The 14,520-nt window shown below is 41.0% G+C and overlaps 1 protein-coding gene across 4 annotated transcripts in view; it reads right to left on the reverse strand.

The window, feature by feature from the left end:
- The window catches only part of LOC124619874 (lipase 1-like), a 219,889-nt gene that overhangs the window by 53,860 nt on the left and 151,509 nt on the right, over nucleotides 1–14,520 (reverse strand). For all 4 annotated transcript variants that reach the window (XM_047146497.1, XM_047146495.1, XM_047146494.1 and 1 more), the window contains exon 5: nucleotides 1,501–1,659. In XM_047146497.1, the coding sequence (XP_047002453.1) occupies nucleotides 1,501–1,659 (159 nt within the window). The remainder of the gene's footprint in view (nucleotides 1–1,500; nucleotides 1,660–14,520) is intronic.

A 14,520-nucleotide genomic window follows, 5' to 3' on the forward strand; every position in this document is an offset into this window, starting at 1 on the left:
CTCTTTTTCAGATGTTCAGGAAACTAGCTAGATTTGAGGAGTGCAGATGCCTTCCATTGTACTGCATCCATTGGATCTTTCTGAAGACCATGACATGCTGAGTCCTGCACTAAAGCCATCTTCCTGCTAAGTAAGATGTTGCATGGAGAAGAACAGTACTGTTTCCCTTGTCAGCAGGTAAAATTATTATTTATGTGCCTTCTCTTAAGGAAAAGAGTGCTTTTCTTTCTTCAGTGTTGATGTCCTGCTTGGGTGTGGGCATCCTAGTTAAAAGACCTGCAAGGCTCCTGCTTATTTAGTCAGCAGTCTTCACAGAGCACCTAAAATGATACCACATTTGTAATTTTTGTTACAGAAATATGTAGATCAGCATGGCCCATATGAGATGATACTCCCTCATTCCAAGACATCTTTTTTAAAGATAAAATCCTTTATGAGCAAAGTCTTCAGAGCGGGTTAAAAATATAGTCGCTTTTCCAATGCTGATGTCACAGCGTTAGTCAGTGGCTTGTCTGTGAAATTAAATACAGTGCCTCTGCATAGTTTATCTTTTAGTGATTATTGTTGTGTAAGACAATGGCACTTCGCAGTTTGACACATTATGGTCTGCTGCCACATCCAGTCTGAAAGCAACCAACCATGCAACACTGTCCATCCATTCTCAGGAATCTGCTGACAGATGTGATGAGGTATTCAGATGAAGTGGAAACAAGCTGCTGGAGACTATCTTCTTCTTGCCTTGTGTAATGGATTCTTTCTCTCAGCAATGCCATGCTGGGTCATTGTTCAGTACTCTTGGTGGCTGCAGATGCTATATAATAAGTAAACTTGGTGAATGTCAGTAAATCTTGCTGGTCCCAATATCTCAATAAAAATGCGAGGGAGCACAACAGTCTGTTTCTCTTGCTACAGAGTTTAAAACTCACATATTCTGATGACCATCTCCTCCTGTAGAGGTACCAGATGTGCTGTTTGAGACTTTCCACTGACAGTGTGAGCTGTCCCATTTTAATCTTCCCCAGTCTATACCACTCCCCTCCCCACCAAAGCAACTTTTAGTTCTGAAAGTTAGGAAATTTATCACTTTTATTTTTGTATATATCCATCACCAGCAATACACATTTTTCCTCCTAAAAGTACTGGCAAGCAGTTCTATCACATTATTTGTTAGTTTTGTTGACTGGATTTTCCTTTGATCATACACAATGTTTAAAGTGTGTACACTTGAACAAAATTTCATTTATATGGGACAATTCCACCACAATGTTCATTATTCATTATCTGGTGTTGTAATTTGAGATTCACTTGCTGATTGTATTTCAAAGTGAGGAATTTTGTACTACATTTTTGCTGAAGCTTGCTTTCCTCATTAACAGTAACATAAGAAGGGGATTACATGGAATTAATACAATTAAAAGTGTGGAAAGTGAAAGTGATGATAGACAATCATACAAAGCAGGAATTTATGGTAATAATGAGTTTAAAAAAATGAAAACTTACATTATTCATGTCTTGTGGTTCTTTCTGTGTGGTGATGCTGATGATAAGTTTGCAGACATTGAGGTAACGAGAGTGGACACTGCACAGCCTATCAAGTAACATCAGCAAACTCCTGGAACGGGGGAGTATCTCATATGGGCCATGTTGATCTACATATTGCTGTAACAAAAATTACAAATTTGGTATCATTTTAGGTACTCGGAGGAGACTATAAAGAAAAAAATATTTAATAATGCAGGAGGGCACAAATAAAACGAGGACTAGAAGGAAGGGAGCTTCTTAGAGGAGCAAGAATAACTCAAACAATTGGACATTCCTATTTAGTGTTCTTCAAGAGTTTTTAACATGGGATAAACATCTGCAGTAAAGGGGAAAAACAGTTACAGTACTCTTGTAAAGGGTCTGTTCTTGATACCCTTACTAAATAATCAATTATAACTATCAGCATGATTAAGATTTAGAGGAGTTCAATGAATGGAGGAAATAATTCTGTAACTGTGGAAAAGTTTTGTCAATATATTCAAAATGAAACTGAAGTTATAGCTCGAAGAGTAATCACAGAATATTACACGTGTTGCCACCGGTGATGTTGCGTGGGTGTTTCATCATTAATAAGGGGACTGTCAATATGTTTAGATATTGGAAGAAGTTATATTGTGCTCCAGTAAGTCAGTTTAACCTTTCAGAATGCAACTTTCACCTTAAATTTTATACTGTGCTTGGAAGGAGTGAGTGCTGTGAATCAGCATATGAGCCAGATTAGTGTCCATTTATTTGTTTCAAGAATTAATAAACTCTGTTTCCATTGAGTGACGTTTATCATTTCAAAAGTATCAGTAAATATAAATCATTATGAGCTTAGGAAGTAGTGTGTAGGTCAGTTTCAGGCATACAGCAGAATTCAATAATCGTCTATGTATGTGGGTGTAATCACCAGCTATCTTCTCTTATTTGTCTGACAGCCAACTGAACTATTAAATAACACAGGAGGTGGTTGCATATGTTTGATGCATGACAGGACTGAATTAATGCAATTTGCATTTTGAAAAATGAAGAGACTGTTTCTGATGAAGAGACTGTTTCTGATGAAGAAACTGTACATATGTTGCTATGTGAAAGAACTCAGTTCATTGGTGAAGAAATTGGTGATGAAAGTAGAATTAGAGGACATTAACCAAAATCCCATTAACTCAAAATGATGCCACATTTTAGAATAGGACTTTAGTGGATTAAGCTGTGCCAGATTGATTTGTGATAATAATTACTAGAAAAGAGTTACATGTGTTGAACGGAAAGACTGAAAATTTTGGTACAGAAGTAATTGTGTGCATTGAATAGAGACAACATGCCAAAAAGAGAATTAAGAACTTTGGACATGAAAGGTAACTTGACTATGTGGGTAATCTTGTTCATTGCATTTGGATTACACAAGAAAGAAGAGAGCAGAACCATTGCATTGTGACACATCACATCAGCAGTACTTCCCAATGGCAGCCAGATCGTCATCACAAACACACAAAAGTATATGTCACACACAATTGGCAAAAGAGCATAGTAATGCATGGCACTGGATTGCTGCATAGCGCACTTAATATTGTGCTGCAAATGTTAAAACAATATTGCATAGGATAATTGACTGTGCTGAGTGAGGATCCATTTTATGTAACATAGTAACAAAATCCAGAATGTATGACAATGACAAGATGGCTAAGATGGTGTGTACAGGCTTAATTAAACTGCAGATACAGGGAAAGAAATGTCAGTAGATTCAAGGTCATTGGGAATATAGTAGAACTGAAGGCAGTATTGATACAAATAGTACACTAGAGGTTGTGAATCAGTGTGCCTCCACACTGCTGTCAAAGAATAACCAACAGGAAATAGATGTAGACAATACAGAGGATGAAGATCTTTCTAATATGATGCAGTTACTTTTGTAGAATATGAACAGCTGACAGAAATAATATCTAGACAATTTTAAGAAAGTGCAGGCTAATCTTGCTAAGCAATCTGCTGTAAAATAATAATAATAATAATAATAATAATAATGATAATGTGAAGCTAACTTTGCTGATTGAATCTGAGGAAATCTAAAATGTACAAATAGACAACTGAAAGGAATGCAGAGTAGTACAGCTAAGAAGTTCAGAGAAGCTAGACAACTGAAATGAATGCAGAGCAGTACAGCTAAGAAGTTCAGAGAAGAGAGGTCAGCTTTTGTTCAGTATCAGAAATAGTTAATTAATAAATTGTGGCAAGGTGTTGTGGGTATTAAAGAACAAGGTAACAACCACACTGTAAATATGTGTGTACCGGAAATCAGATATATATAGCTGATTTCTGGTACACACATATTTACAGTGTTGCATTGAGACCACGGACTGCTCCCTAAGAGCCAGGAAAACAAAGGTGTTGATATGTGACTTGGATGATGGTCACCATACACTTTTTAAGCTTCTGTCTTGTTTTATTTATTTCTGTAGATAAACTGGTATGTTTCTTACCTTGTTCTTTAATACCCACAACACCTGTGTGTGTGTGTGTGTGTGTGTGTGTGTGTGTGTGTGTGTGTGTATGTGTATGTACATCATTGGATCCTGCAATCATACAACACTAAACCCATACTGGTGACCCCACGAGCTGTCCACTTCTCAACGCAAATGGTAGACCTTCAACTGGGAGCTATTTGCTATTTACACCACTATCAAACATTAAGACGATATTGAAGGTTGCCATATAATGGTATTTACCGACTACGAACTACTCATATACGCTTTCCGCAAACCAAGCAGGGACTCATCCCTGAAGCATTTCCATCATATGGTTCTCATATGCCAGTTTACAACTGACATACATTAAATCCGAGGGCAGAAAATGTCATCAATTTTTTATCTCATGTGTCAGTATTTGAACTTGTCACATTGCACTCCAGTACTAAAACAGGACTCGGACTCAAGTTACGGACACTTCCTGGGTTCTTGTCATGCATCTGGTGTGACATTTCAGTGGGACACATATGTCCAGTGATTCCTGCACCTCTCCTCTGGGACATTTTTAATAGTATTCATGACTTGGCACGCCCTGGCATACACGTTACCGCATGTCTGGTATCCGACATTTCATTTGGACCGCGGTGATAAAACAACATTGCAGTTGGGCATGAGCATATGTGACTTGTCAGTGTGCAAAAGTAGGTAGGACATGATGCACAGCCCCCCATGGGTACGTTTGATGTGGCAAAATGAAGATTTCAACACATGCACATTGATATTGTTGAGCCCCTACCCCTCTGGGGCCCCTTTCATTACATACTGTCTGCCATCGACAGGTTAATCCGCTTAGTGGAGGTAATTCCCCTCACTACTATCGCAGCTGACATGGTGGCCTGAGCCCTTTTATTAATGTGGATTTTGCACTTCAGCTGCCCAGCTTCTATCACCACCGACCAGGGCTACCAGTTCGAGTCCATCCTTTTCAGGCAGCTTTGTGAACTGTGCAGGGTGAAATGATTTAGGACAACAGCACACCAGCCCCAGACCAATGGGCTCATCGAATGCTGGCACCAAATGCTTAAAGCTTCACTGATGTGCCACAGAGGTGAGTGGGCTGATGCCCTACCATGTGTAATGTTAAGGCATTCAGATCATATACAAAGAAAACCTCAGTACATCTCTGGCGGAAGTACTATATGGAGTACCCCTCACACTCCCAACAGAGTTAGTTGATCCTTCATTCACTCCAGCTCAAATCTGTGACTTGACCTTCATCAGGCATGTTAAGCAGCTAATCATTAACATTTGCGTGCCCCCTGCCCCCTCGGTCACACTCACTTCCCGCCGTATTCCTGCACAAGTACTTATTGTCATTAACTCATGTCATGGTGCATGAGGTATCTACCGATAGTTTGCGGGTGAGTGATTACCATTCCCGCACGTGTGATGTTACCTACTCCCCAGTCAGGTATCAGTGCTGCAGGTGCATGTGACATCACCCTACAGAGTGACATTAGTGATGACTCCCTCTCCTACAGGCAGCCCCCCCCCATGCCAGGATTTTGTGATCTATCAGGGGTCAGCCTCAGAATGTGTGACATCGCCAATGATGATTTCTGTGGAGATTCTGTCACTCCCTCTATGGAAGTGGTAGATAATGTCAACACTGATTTCATTTGTAGTTCTAAAGTGTTTTTTGTTATGTATCCCGATAATGTGTTTGTATTCTACAAATGAGCCAGCTTCCCCAATGACAAGTCTATCCCCTTGCCTGTTGGTAATGACGTGTCAACAGTCAAAGTCCTTCATACCGCAACAGGCAGTCAGCTACCCTGGCTCCTCACAATCCACCGTTCCCTACTTGAATTCCTCCACTGCTGTACAAGGATTCACCCAGTCAGACATGACCATCTGCCCCCTCACTGGCTCAAGGACTTCGTTTACTAATGTCATGTATTGTTTCTGTTTAACCTCCCCCCCCCCCCCCCCAGGTACTTCATTTACATCCATGCCCTCATATTTCTCTATATTTGTCTTTGAGCTCCACACTCTAGGGGAGGCTAATGTGATGACTATGACCAAGTCATGTCATGTATCAACATCTTTGTTTTTTGAGCTCTTTGGGAGCAGTTTGTGGTCTGTGACTTACCATACGAAAGCGCTGGCAGGTCGATAGAAAAACAAACAAACACATACATACACACAAAATTCTAGCTTTCGCAACCAATGGTTGCTTCGTCAGGAAAGAGGGAAGGAGAGGGAAAGACGAAAGGATGTGGGTTTTAAGGAAGAGGGTAAGGAGTCATTCCAATCCCGGGAGTGGAAAGACTTACCTTAGGGGGGAAAAAGGACAGGTATACACTCGCACACACACATATCCATCCACACATACACAGACACAAGCAGACATTTGTAAAGGCCTTTACAAATGTCTGCTTGTGTCTGTGTATGTGTGGATGGATATATGTGTGTGTGTGTGTGCGAGTGTATACCTGTCCTTTTTTCCCCCTAAGGTAAGTCTTTCCACTCCCGGGATTGGAATGACCCCTTACCCTCTTCCTTAAAACCCACATCCTTTCGTCTTTCCCTCTCCTTCCCTCTTTCCTGATGAAGCAACCATTGGTTGCGAAAGCTAGAATTTTGTGTGTATGTATGTGTTTGTTTGTGTTTCTATCGACCTGCCAGCGCTTTCATGTGGTAAGTCACATCATCTTTGTTTTTAAATATATTTTTCCCGCGTGGAATGTTTCCCTATAAGTATATTGACAATGTCGAAAGTATTGGGGATGAACAAGGCACTAAGGTCACACTCAAGTCTTGATTTGAAGGTGCAGCAAGTGTCTATGAAATAAAGACATCTAATGTCATAGATGTCTCTGAATACAGAGCTAGTAATTACAGACAGTCATCATGTAACCTTGAACAAAAGCTACGTGCCAGCCATAAATGCTCCAGCTTGAATCCAACCCAAAGCGACTCAAAGTGTCACTCCAGAGCTGACCTAAGGTGTCAGGCTGCCTTGCGAGCAAAACAATGACATATGCAATGTTGATTGCTTGAGAAAATGCTGTAAAAAAGATTCCAAACTAAAACAGGAGTCCATCCTGCACTTTTATTAGGCATTTTAGAGGCATACTACTATTAATGTGGACAAATCCTGAGAAAACCTCTTTTATTGCTAATTGTTTAGATGGAGGTACCTACAATTGAGAAATGCAACAAGATAAAAGAAGAATGAGGTATGCTGAATTTGAGGCACCATTTTTGGAAAAGTACTAGTCAAAACATGTGCCAGATTGCATTATAGCTGGGTTGTATAATTAAGAATATTTGTGAGAGGTTGACGGAATATGAACAAAATTTTTTGAAGAAGAATGGGGTAAGAACTGACACGCAGATAAATGATTTGACGATGGGTACGCTGTAAAATGGGTTGTGAAGCATCTACCTTTTGAAATATGAAGACAGTTGTTGGGAACCATAATCAATATAGCTAATTGGGTGAGACAAATTTTTGGACACACAGGGAATGAAGAAAGAAGAGATAATTAGAAGACTTTTAGAGATTCCCTGCAGCAAATAATAACAGAAATGAGCCAGAAACAGATTAGCACAGAATTGATAACAGACTCATGTGTAGGCAGAACCAAACACTGCAATGGAATAATCAACCACAATGTCAAGAGAGAAGAACTGGTGATCACAGGGATGGCGAGTTTCATTGAAGACCTTGAAGAGAATGTGACAATGAAAATAGATCAGATCTGATGGCAGAAGACCAGCTAATGGGCCAAGACAAGAGATGAATAACATGCCAGAAGACAAGAATAGAACGCGGTTCTGAACGTCACAAAGGGTCACCATTTTCAAGCAAATGTAACAATGGAAGCCAGATAAACAGAGAGGTTGAAGAAGGACAGAGGTAAGTAACTGAAGTAAGCTGCTTTAAACCTAAAATTGATAGCAGTGATTTTTTTTAGGGAACATTTAAATGTATATCAAAAGGATAGGCAAATGGGAAATGGAGGTGGTGTATTTGATGCAGTAGACAAGAAACTCAGATCCACTGAGGTAGAAATTGAAGCTGAATATGGGATTGTTTGGCCAAGATTCAGTATCAGGGGTGAGCATAAAATGATAATTGGGTCTTTCTATCACCCATCACACATCTCCCTGACATAAACATAAACTTTAGAGAAAACCTCAGTTCACTTGTATGTAAGTTCCCCAGTCATGCTGTAATCGTTGGTGGAGGCTTTAATCATCCAACAATTAAATGGGAAAATTACAGTTTAGTTAGTGGTGGGCATTATAATACATCCTCTGAAACTTTACTAAATGCCTTCCCTGAAAATTACCTGTGACATATAGCTAGGAACCCTATTCATGATGGAAATATATTGAATCAAATGGCAACAAATAGACCTGAGGTTCATAAAATCAATGAGTCACTGTTGGAATCACCCAACTCATACAAATACACTGTGATCAAAAGTATCTGGACACCACCAAAAACATACATTTTTCATATTAGGTGCATTGTGCTGCCACCTACTGCCAGTGGCTCCATATCAGTGCCCTGAGTAGTCATTAGATATAATGAGAGAGTGAATGGGGCACTCCGCACAACTCACAGACTTTGAACAGGGTCAGGTGATTGGGTGTCACTTGTATCATATGTCTGTACGCAAGATTTCCACACTCCTAAACATCACTAGGCCCACTGTTTCTGATGTGATAGTGAAGTGGAAATGTGAAGGGACACATACAGGACAAAAGTGTACAGGCCAACCTCGTCTGTTTACTGACAGAGACTGCCTACAATTGAAGAGGGTCATAATGAGTAATAGGCAGACATCTATCCAGACCATCACACAGGAATTCCAAACTGCATCAGGATCCACTGCAAGTACTATGACAGTTAGGCGGGAGGTGAGAAAACTTGGATATCATGTTCGAGCAGCTGCTCATAAGCCACACATCACGCCGGTAAATGCCAAACGACACCTCGCTTGGTGTAAGGAGCGTAAACATTGGATGGTTGAATAGTGGAAAAATGTAGTGTGGAGTAACAAATCAGGGTACACAATGTGGCGATATGATGGCAGGGTGTGGGTATGGTGAATGCCCAGTGAATGTCATCTGCCAATGTGTGTAGTGCCAACAGGAAAATTCGGAGGCGGTGATGTTATGGTGTGATCATGTTTTTCATGGAGGGGACTTGCACCCCTTGTTGTTTTGCATGGCACTATGACAGAACAGGCCTCCATTGATGTTTTGCCGGCCGGGGTGGCCGAGCGGTTCTAGGCGCTACAGTCTTGAACCGCACAACTGCTATGGTCACAGGTTCGAATCCTGCCTCTGGCATGGATGTGTGTGATGTCCTTAGGTTAGTTAGATTTAAGTAGTTCTAAGTTCTAGGGGACTGATGACCTTAGAAGTTAAGTCCCATAGTGCTCAGAGCCATTTGAACCATTTGAACCATTGATGTTTTGAGCACCTTCTTGCTTCCCACTGTTGAAGAGCAATTCAGGGATGGTGATTGCATATTTCAACATGATTGAGCACCTGTTCATAATGCACAGCCAGTGGCGAAGCAGTTGCATGACAATAACATCCTTGTAATGGACTGGTCTGCACAGAGTCCAGACCTGAATCCTATAGAATACCTTTCGGATATTTTGGAACACCGACTTCATGCCAGGCCACAACAACCACCATTGATACCTCTCCTCAGTGCAGCACTCTGTGAAGAATGGGCTACCATTCCCCAAGAGGCCTTCCAACACCTGTTTGAACATATGCCTGTGAGACTGGAAGCTGTCATCAAGGCTAAGGGTGGGCCAAAACCATACCGAATTCCAGCATAACTGATGGAGGGTGCCACAAACTTGTAGGTCATTTTCAGCCAGATGTCCAGATACTTTTGATCACATAGTGTACCTGGCTGTAGCACTTTGTAGGGATATGAAATGGAATGATCTCATAAGTTCAGCCATGGGTATAGCAGGAGGTAGACTTCAGTTTATTGTTTGAATACTGGGGAAGTGCAATCAGTCTACAAAGGAGATTGCTTACAAATGACTCATGCAACTGGTTCTAGAATATCGCTAAAGTGTGTGAGATGCATACCAGATAGGACTAACAAGGGATATTAAATGTATACAGAAAGGGGCAGCATGAATGGTTACAGATCTATTTAATCCATGGGAGAGTGTCACAGAGTTATTGAAGGAACTGAACTGGAGGACTCTTGAAGATAGACATAAAATATCCTGAGAAAGTTCATTAACAAAGTTTCAAAACCAGATTTAAATGATTTCTCTAGGTTATATACTACAACCCTGTACATATCGCTCACATAGGGATCATGAGGAGAAGATCAGAATAATTACTGCAAGCACAAAGGCATTCAAACAATCATTCTTCCTGCATTCCATATGTGAATTGAACAGGAAGAAACCCTAATAACTGGTACAACAGGATAGACCCTCTGCCATGCACCTCATGGTGGTTTGCAGAGTATAGATGTAGATGTAGATGAACTGTAATCAAAGCGGAAATTATGAGTGATGAACAGGAAAATTACTCTATGAAGATTGTGGAAAAGTTAAGAAGGAAGCTATTACTTCTGTTATTAAAGCAAAAGTGTGTGGAGTAGAAACTTGTATTCTTTTGGAGTCTGGAAGTCAAGTAACACCAGTTTCCAAGAATTTCTGTGATAATCTTTTGAAGAAATATGTATATATTCCTGAATTAACAGTTAGTGGATTAAAAATAAATAAATGTTGTGTGACTAGAGCCTCCTATTGGGTAGACTGTTTGCTGTGTGCAAGTCTTTTGATTTGACACTACTTTGGTGACTTGCACATCAATGGGGATGAAATGATGATGATTAGGACAACACAACACTCAGTCCCTGAGTGGAGAAAATCTCTGACCCAGCCGGGAATCGAACCCGGGCCCTTAGGATTGACAGTCATGCTGACCACTCAGCTACCAGGGGCAGACAGTTAGTGGATTTAAGATTGTAGGATTGATGGGAGAACAAAGTAAACCTGTTAAGAAAGACATTTCATTGGAAGCTGATGTGAGGGAGTCAAAATATAATGTCGATGAAATAGTAATCCTGCAGCTTTCTGAGTCAATGGTTATGGGTGTTGATGTCAGAGCATGGAGTGAGTTGGAATTTTGCTGACGAAACCATGTAAATGAAGGAACTACAGAAATTATTCAGATTAATGGGAAGACAACAACTCTGAGAGATGCTAACTTAGCCAAAATTTGTGGTGTAAAGATAGAAGATCTGCAGATTACTGAAGATGATGATTGTGGTGATGTTTGTGAAGATATCAAAGTACTAGTCCAGAAGTTGTAGTAAATAAGAAAGAAGAAATTGTCTATAAAATCCATGAAATTGAAGGAGTAGGAACTGATGTGAAAGATAAATTGTATAGCAAGCTGTTCAAATATGAAGATCTGTTCTCAAAGTTACCAGGCAAGATTAAAGGACAACTGACCATGATAAAGATCAGACCTCATGAACCATTCTACTGTCACCCATATGCAGCACCAAAAGTAAAGAAGAAAGCCATAGAAAACAGATGTTATTGGCAGGTGTAAAAGAAGACAGTGACAATCAAAGCAACAATTACAATGAAAATGATTAATGTGTCTGTTTGTAGTTATTTGTTCCATGAACACTCATTACAGTGACACTGAACTCTAAAGATTTTACGTTTAATTTTGAGCAGCAATGCCTTGGATAAGTGTCTAAGAAATGGTGGTACATCTAAATACGGATGTACATTTATCAGCCAGAACACTGTGACCACTCACTTGCTATCAATACAAACCCCTTCCAGGAAATAGCTGCATCACCTGGTTAGGAATGACTGCTAGTCAGACATATGCACAGTGCATATAGTATGAGTGAGTGTGCTCTCCATGTTAGAATAGGGAAGTTGTGCAATCTACATGAGTTAGACCAAGGGCATATTGTGGTGCCCAGAGGCTTGGCACAAACATTTCAGGAACCACATGGCTTGTCAGGTGTTTGAGGAGTGCTGTTGCAAGTGTCTTCAACATATTGTGAAACCAAGGTGAAACTACATCCAGATGCCATGGGTTTGGGTGGCCACTTCTCGTTTAAGATGTTGGATGTCATGGGCTGGAAAGACTGGCAAAACAGGACAGGCAGTGAACTGTGGCAGAACTAACATCAGACTGTAATGGTGGGCAGAATACAAGTGTGTCCAAACACACAGGGCACCAAACACTCCTAACGATGTGCCTCCACACCCGATAACCCGTGTATGTGCCAATGTTAACACCACGGCATCAGCAACTACAACTGAAACAGTTACATGACCATTGGCACTGGAAGCTGACATAGCAGCAGAGCATTGCATGGCCTGATGAATCCTGGTACCTTCTTCATCATGCCGATGGGAGCGTGTGAATCCATCGTCTTCCAGGGAAACAGCTCCTGACTCCATTATACTTCGAGGGGCATTCACATGGGCATCCAGTGGTTGAGTGGAGCTTGTACAAGGCACCATGGTGGCTAAGGAGTATTGTCTACTGATTGCAGACCACATACATCACTTCATGATGATCATGTTACACAATGGCAGTGACATGTTTTGACAAGATAATGCACCATGTCACAAGGCCAGAGTAGTTTGTGGAACACAGTGGCAGGTTACAATTGATGTGCTGCCCCCCACACCCCCCACCCCCCTCGCTTGCCAGATCGGAATCCAATTGAACACATCTGGGATGTGACTGAATGTGGCAGCAGAGGTCATTGCCCCCTCACTGGAATTTAGGGAAATTACGTGACTTGTTTTTGCAGATGTGGTGCCAGCTCCCTCCAGTGACCTACCAAGGCCTCATTGCTTCTGTGCCATGATACGTCATCACTGTTATCCATGCCAAAGGTGGATATAATGGATATTAGGCAGGTGGTCATAATGTTCTGAGTGATCAGTGTATATCAGTGTAGGGTGCAACACTTTTGTCTGCCTGAATATTATTTGTGTGTGCTGTTTGAGATGCTTCATGAAAAATATTGCTGAACTGATCATGACTGTTGGATGTGTGGCAATGAACAGCAAGACATTGGTTGAGTGATGATGGTGGGGCTACAATGGTGACAGACATAAATGACGTGCAGGAGGCACCCAGCAGCCTACTCAAGGTTGACCTATTATGCATGTGCAGAGGAGGAGTCCAAGGCTGGAAGCAGTGGAAAAATGAACCAGTGGACCTGGACAGCTGGCGAGGACTGTCAACGCAGCACTTGGCTAATAGGGCATCTTCACAATGGCATGATGATGCATGAGAGTGTTTGTGATGTGACTTTGTTGTTTAAAACGGTGAGAGCTTGTTTAAGATGATCAAAAGTCCAATATCATATTAAGTAGAAGCGCAAAATGCTATTTACATGTTATCATATGTTTACTTTCAGTAAATTTTATAACAAATAAATAAATAAAAATACTCACATTTTGTCTTATACAAAACTTTTCTTAATAGTTGTGATGTTATGCTTAGAATAAATACTTCGTCAATGACTGATATTGTGATCAGTCAGTAAAAGAGATGGATAGCGCAGAAAATTAACTTCAAGCAGTTTCTTATATATGTAAACAATTGAATTCTTTGCATAAAGTGCATTTAGTGTCCTCACCAGCAGACACCATGGTGGAGGCAGATAAGGTGCCATTGGGAACATGACACGATAGTGCATAGTATGGTCAGACCTCCTGGTGGGTTGCAGTAGGCCAGGTGGGCCAGTGCCCAGATTGAACCACCACAGGCCTCACCTTGTACTTCATGCTGTAAGTTGATGCCAAATGCTTACCTGTTAGCCATCTGTTCCTGCCATGTCTAAGTCATTCCCATGGCTGTCTTGACATGGGTTTGGTCTCTCTGCTTCCTGCAGATTGACCTACATGGCAGATAATTTTTCTCTCATGGATTTCTGTTCCCCAGCTATTATTAAGCCACCATCAGCATGTGAAATATCTTCACTAACTGTATAGTGTAGTGAAGTTGTCATATCTGTGCAGTTTCTAAAGTGGTCATGAGAATGGGACACTTTTATGCACATGATACACCTATTTTTTTCGCCCCCCTCTCCTAGTGTTGACTTTGGCCACCATGGATCCAGCATTTCGGCAGTGCTGGCAGAAATGGTTGCACCAACAACTTCAGCAACATCAGCAACAGGAACGAGTGCAGGAGTTGATAAATCAGTATTCAGAGTTGCTTCATGTCTTTGCCTTGCAGGTGTGGGGAGGGCCAGGCACTCACTGCGTAGTTTTCTTCAGAGCCCCTACCATTTGCCAATTTCAGTGAGTCAAAGGAAAAGTGAGAGAATTACTTGCACCATTTCTTGCTGCTTTGCCAGGTAAGGTGTATCATTGAGCCAGTTGATAAGACTGCCTTGTTGTTATCCAGAAGCATGGGTTCATATGAATTTGTCCAAATAAAGCCTTCCACTGAGCCTGAGGAACTCTCC

Source organism: Schistocerca americana, chromosome 6 (assembly GCF_021461395.2).
Source record: "Schistocerca americana isolate TAMUIC-IGC-003095 chromosome 6, iqSchAmer2.1, whole genome shotgun sequence".
Classification (NCBI taxonomy): Eukaryota; Metazoa; Arthropoda; class Insecta; order Orthoptera; family Acrididae; genus Schistocerca; species Schistocerca americana.